Below are 6,481 nucleotides of genomic sequence, written 5' to 3'. Positions count from 1 at the left end.
CCCAGTTTGGTGAGACATGGGGCCCAGATATTCCACAGTTCCAGGTAGCATCCCGGGGGGACCCATCACAGAGATGATCCAAGCGGTGATGCGGGGCAGAACAAGATCAAGCAACAAGTGCGGCCATTGAGGCACAAGGCAATGAAGTGACTGGGGGCTCGAGGGAGGACGTGGAGCAGGGCTCTGAGGAAGAAAATGGGGCACAGGAAGGGCCTCGGGTGTCCAGTTACAATTCAAAAACTGGCAACGCCATGAATTGTGCTCAGATGGATTTCCCAGTAAAGTCAGCAAATAGTTTAATCTTTCTTTGGCCAGACAGTGTTTCAAAGAAAAGTACCATGTCACCAACCAGCACCCCCATCGAGCTCTGATCGAGAGCCAACACATGAGGACAAAACTTAAGTCCTTTTATGAGTAAAGAGCCGGAGAAGCCTGTCCTGGATCTGTTTGGTCCTCACCCCGTAGATGATGGGGTTCAGCATGGGAGGAACCAGGACGTATATATCAGCAATGAAAACATGGAAATAACGGGGCAAATTTTGGCCAAAACGGGATACTAGGGAGTCAAATACAGTTGGGATGTAAAAGGCTAATATGACACCGATGTGGGAGCCACAAGTCCCAAAAGTCTTGAGCCGGGCATCCTTTGAGGGAAGGCTGAAGATGGCCCTAAGTATCTGGATATAGGACAGGATGATAAAAGACACATCCAGACCAATCCTACAGGACAGCACAAAGAGGCCATAGTAACTACTGATGCGGGTATCGCCACAGGCCAACCTGACCACATCAAAGTTCTCACACTGAGTGTAGGGGATGATGTTGGTTCTGCAATATTGCCACTGCCTCGCCAGGATGGGACAGGGGAGGATGAGAATGCTGCCACGCAACACGATGACCAGGCCAATCTTCATCACCAGGGAGTTTGTCAGGATGGTGGAATGTCTCAGGGGGTGGCAGATGGCCACGTAGCGATCCAACGCCATAGCCGAAAAGATCCCCGATGCGATCTCAGTGAAGCAGTGAATGAAGAACATCTGAGTGAGGCAGGCACTGAAATCGATCTCCCTGGAATTGAACCAGAAGATGCTCAACATTTTGGGGAGGGCAGATGTGGACAGCACCAGGTCGGTGACGGCCAGCATGCAGAGGAAATAGTACATGGGCTCATGGAGACTGGGCTCCTTCTTCACAATAAATAAGATGGTGAAGTTCCCCAAGATGGACATGGCATACATGATGCAGAATGGGATGGAGATCCATACATGGGCGGCCTCCAGGCCAGGAATGCCCAGCAGGATGAAGGTGGAGGGGTTGGTGAAGGCAGTTGTGTTGGAGTCTGACATGGAGTGGGGGAGAAGTGATTCAACTCTGCAGCAAAATACCGTCTCTTACTTGAAGCAGATGTTCTGCAGACTTTCTGGACATGTCCAGGGTCTAGCGCGATGTCACAGTTTAATTGCCTGGATGGAGACACAATGTGAATATGAGACACCACATACAGTACAGGAGGCTGCTCCGGGTGAAGGAGATTGTACTTTCTTCCCACTCTGAAAAATTACACTATGCAGAGACATGAATTATGAACAACAGACTCTATTAATTCCATGTTTGATGATGCTCCATGCAGCAATAATTTCTATACTTTATGTTGTGCAAACTTTAATAGGCACCAGTAGGAAATATACTCCAGGGAAAAGACCGGGCCATAAGTGATAGCAACACATGCTCAGGGTTTAGCTGATCGCCATATTTGGGGTCAGGAAGAAATTTTCCTCCAGGGTAGATTGGCAGAGGCCCTGGAGGTTTTTCGCCTTCCTCTGTAGCATGGGGTACAGATCACAGCTGGAGGATTCTCTGCATCTTGGGGTCTTCAAAGTATTTGAAGGCTTCAATATCTGAGATATAGGTGAGAGGATTATTCTAAGAGGGGTGGGCGAGATTCTGTGGCCTGCACTGTGCAGGGGGTCAGACTAGATGATCATAATGGTCCCTTCTGACCTTAAAGTCTATGAGTCTAACTCCATGGAAATAACAGCTCATTCACGGCACAGCCAAGACAAAGGCCATGTTCGGCTGCCCAAGGAAAGAGGTGGAACAATAACTATCATGCCTGTGCACTTAATGTGCTCACCTAATCTCTGTAAAGGGAATTCTGGGGAGTCTCTGAGACAATAGAGTTGTCATATTCAGCCAGACTAAGACATCTGGGCAGATAGAGAAGAAGAAACTAGAAAACGGAACTCATTACCTTACATTCAAAGGGAGAAACTGCGAAGAGTTGCAAATCAATGATATCTATAGTGACTAATTGCAGAAAAGTGCTAATTTGTCAAAGCTGTGTCAAATCATCAGGAAAACTGATTGGGAGGAAAAGTTAGACAGAAACATGGGAATGAAAATAGGAATTTTGTGAACAATTGCTTATTATATAGCTAGAAATTATGATTCCATGGTCAAGAAGGTAGAAATTTTGTCTGAAAACCTTGCATCGTGGTCAAGTGAAGGCAGCACTTAAGGGAGAAAATGCACCATATAACTCAATGGAGAAAATAGAAATAGATGCAAACAATTCAACCGTTTTGAAAGATGGTAAGAGATATTATAGGTAGCAGGGCAAAGCCTTGGTAGTGTTAAGGATCAGAAAAGGATGTTATTAAATGTAGCTGGAAGGAAGGATAATTTAGGAATATTTTGACCAATTTCCAGAGAGTGAAAGGAAACTTGTCCACATTGGAGAAAAAGTAAATATGTTCAAGAAATTGTTTTGCTCTGTGTTTGGAAAGAAGCCATTATTTAGTACTCAGATCCCCTCCCGTGATGAAACACGTCCCCATCCATTAGCTGTGATAAGCAGCATCCGCAGTAGAACCTTAGAGTTACAAGCTCCAGAGTTATGAACTGACCGACCAACCAGACATCTCATTCAGAGCCAGAAATCAGCCATCAGGCATCAAGCAACAGAGACCTCACCCCCGCAGAAAGGAGGCCAATGCAGGACAGTCTCTGTTAAGCATAAATTATTAAAAAACAAGGGAAAGTTCAGAATAAAAATGATTTTCAGGGCTAGGAGACAATGGAACGGCTGATATGGGATTTTTTAAAAAAGTCTAGGGATGTCGTTATTGCCGATCAACAATGTGTCTGGAAACAGGTGACAGGGGAGGGATTATTTGATGATTCCCTGTTCGGTTCACTCCCTCTGGGGCACCTGGTATTGGCCACTGTTGGCCGACAGGACTGGGCTGGATGGACCATTGGTCTGACCCAGTCTGGCTGCTCTGATGTTCCTAATATGGTTTCTGTAAAAATCATCATATTAAACCCTTCTCAATTTGTGGCTTTGTGATTCTACAGTGTAAAACCCCGGTGTGAACCAGGCTCGAGTGACATGGATATCATGGGCCTGCGACAGGGGTAACTGGATGAAATGTAGAGTGAAGTGAAGAGCTTAGCTGAATGGGATTCACAAAGAGAGTGCTGGTGCCACCACCTTTAGTTAAAAGTTTTCTGACTTTTTCCAGGAGAACAGCTCTAGTCCAGTTGCTTGCAAGTTTCCCAAACGTCCGTTTTAGGAGTGAAATGTCCCACGTTGTCTTTGTTTTCAACTGAGTTGGGTTGGATTTTTTTTGTTTTGTTTTTTGTTTTTAAATTTCAGGCCTATCAGTTCAGGTGCCTGCTTGAATGAAGCAATGAGAAATTATATATTCACCATACTGTCTTGGTGAGAAGCCCTTTCATGTCCAAAGTTTCCAGGAGATACCAGTCAGGTAATGGTTCCAGTCCCCAGACCCCAGTTAAGAGCCAGAATCCTGAGATGGAAGAGAAAGAAGTGTCAGTCTATGGCTGTGTCTAGACTGGCAAGTTTGTCCGCAAAATCATCTGCTTTTGCGGAAAAACTTGCCAGCTGTCTACACTGGCCGCTTGAATTTCCGCAAGAACACTGATGATCTCATGTAAGATTGTCAGTGTTCTTGCGGAAATACTGTGCTGCTCCCGTTCGGGCAAAAGCCCTCTTGCGCAAATCATTTGTGCAAGAGGGCCAGTGTAGAAAGCACAGGACTGTTTTGCGCAAAAAAGCCCCGATCGCGAAAATGGCCATTGGGGCTTTTTTGCACAAAAGTGCGTCTAGATTGGCATGGACGCTTTTCCGCAAAAAGTGCTTTTGCGGAAAAGTGTCCATGCCAATCTAGACGCTCTTTTCCGAAAATGCTTTTAACGGAAAACTTTTCTGTTAAAAGCATTTCCGGAAAATCATGCCAGTGTAGATGTAGCCTATGTGTATTAGCACACAATTGGCCTTTATGCAATATCATCCAGGGGAAATTTGCCATAGCAGGTCCTGGGGAAACTAAGGGCCTTGAAGAGAAAGCTGGCAAGATCATCAGGCTCAATGGGTAGTGATGGACAGCTCAATGTCTGTTTGATGATCTCTATCAAGTGAAGTGCCCCAAGGGTCACTTCTGTGGCAAGTTTTGTTCAACATCTTTATTAATGACCTGGATGCGGGGGTGGGTTTCACCCTCAGCAAGTTTGCGGATGACATTAAGCTAAGGGGAGAGGTAGATATGCTGGAGGGCAGGGACAGGGTCCAGAGTGACCGAGACAAAAGGGAGGATTGAGCCAAAAGAAATCTGATGCAGTACAACAAGGACAAGTGTAGAGTCCTGCACTTGGGATGGAAGAATCCCAAGCATTGGTACAGGCTGGGGACCGACTGGCTAAGCAGCAGTTCAGCAGAAAAGGACCTGGGGATTCCAGTGGATGAGCAGCTGGATAGGAGTCCACAGGGTGCACATGTAGCCAAGAAGGCGAATGGCATATTAGGGTGGATTAGAAGAAGCATTTCCAGTAGATCTAGTCAAGTGATTGTTCTCCTTACTCGGCTCTGGTGAGGCCACATCTGGAGTATTGTGTCCAGTTCTGGGCCCTCCACTACGGGGAGGATGTGAACACACTGGAGAGAGTCCAGCAGAGGGCAACCAAAATAATTAGGGGGCCGGCACACATGACTAACCAAGAGAGGCTGAGGGAGCTGGGTCTGTTTAGTCTACAGAAGAGAAGAGTGAGGGGGGATTTGAGAGCAGCCTGCAACTACCTGAATGGAGGTTTCAAACGGGATGGCAAGAGGCTGTTCTCAGTGGTGACCAACGGCAGAACAAGGAGCAATGGGCTCAAGTTACAATGGAGGAGGATATTAGGAAAAACTCTTTCCCTAGGAGGGTGGGGAAGCACTGGGCTGGGTTCCCTAGGGAGGGGGTGGAATCTCCATCCCTAGAGGTTTTTAAGTCCCAGGTTGACAAAGCCCTGGGGGACGGTAGATGGTTGAGTTGGGGTTGGTCGTGCGTTGGGCAGGGGGCTGGACTCGATGACTCCTGAGGTCTCTGCCAGTCCTACGATTCTATGATTTTATTCGACCTGAATGTTGCCCTGTGCCATTGAAATGGCTTGCGGCTGTAGGTAATGGGAAGGGATGCCCAGGAAGTGTCACCTTTTGCCTACTGATATGGGAGCAAACTCCTCCCTGTGGCAAGGGGATATTTACAGGCTGTGCAGAGTGGAAAGTGTCCCAGACTTACTCTCTGTCCTTTGATGCCCTGGGTTTGTCGAGCAGGGGAGCTCCTTAGCTGGAGATGGTACCTGTGGTTCTGAGAGGGACGTGTCTTCCCTGGGAGCCCCTCTTAAGTAGCCGTGTCCTTCATCTCTCTCAGCCCAGCGTCTGCAGCTGCGTCCCCCGCCGAGAGCCGACACAGGGCTGTGCACCGTTAATATAGCAGTGTGCGGTTCCCGTAGGGTTCACTCAGCCCCTAGTAGATAAGTGAGTATCTGGTTGGAAAAAAGCTGGTGCCAAGCCTCTCTAGGCTTTTTGGACTCTTTATGTTGCTTTAGGAGTAAACAGCAATTAAGGGCCCTTCCCAAAGGGGGAAGAGAACTCCTGGGTACTGGGCTGAGTCAGAGGGGAATTGGCTGCTCTGTGCATTTGTGTCTATTTAAAAATGATGGTTGATTAGGAAGGAAAGGATGGATAATACCTAGGCCTCCTGAAGGTCTGATACACTGTAAATGACCAGGATGTAAAGAGATCGATCTGGAGAAAGGTGACTAAGGACAGACACTTAACACTTTCTGCAGGCACACGGGGCTGACACTAAGGGCTCAGATATCAATAATTTTCATCGGTAATTATTGTCTCATTGTGCAGCACCTTCCTCTGAGGGGCATTGACAAGACCTTGCAAAGGAAAGTCACTGTGAGCAGAAACCCATAATGCAGCTAAGCAGGGAGACATGAATAGGCCGAGGTCAGACAGCCAGAGTGGCAGGATGAGAGAGACCCACCCAGGAGTCCAGACTTCCCTGCTGTAACTATAATCCCTTCACGGTAGGGACTTTTCATTGAGTGGGAGGCAGAGGAAAGGCATGTGACCAAAGCCCACAGGTAAGTGAAAAACATGGAGACCTGGGAGATGGGTAAGAAATGG

At 47.3% G+C, this 6,481-nt stretch overlaps 1 protein-coding gene across 1 annotated transcript; it reads right to left on the bottom strand.

Annotated features, from left to right (window-relative positions):
* Positions 1-398: 398 nt before the first annotated feature.
* LOC102463232 (olfactory receptor 52E8-like) lies at positions 399-1,346 on the bottom strand. The gene has a single exon (XM_006119577.3). It carries the CDS (start codon positions 1,344-1,346, stop codon positions 399-401), a length of 948 nt encoding a protein of 315 aa, XP_006119639.3.
* Between the last annotated feature and the right edge of the window lie 5,135 nt (positions 1,347-6,481).

This window comes from Pelodiscus sinensis, chromosome 1 (genome assembly GCF_052426305.1).
Source record: "Pelodiscus sinensis isolate ZL-2025 chromosome 1, ASM5242630v1, whole genome shotgun sequence".
NCBI lineage: Eukaryota > Metazoa > Chordata > Testudines > Trionychidae > Pelodiscus > Pelodiscus sinensis.
Note: the sequence above shows the minus strand (reverse complement) of the source record. Positions and strands in the feature narration are given on the sequence as shown.

Coding starts and splice junctions, on each gene's coding strand:
- LOC102463232 (XM_006119577.3), bottom strand. CDS start 1,346: ATGTCAGACTCCAACACAACTGCCTTCACCAACCCCTCCACCTTCATC.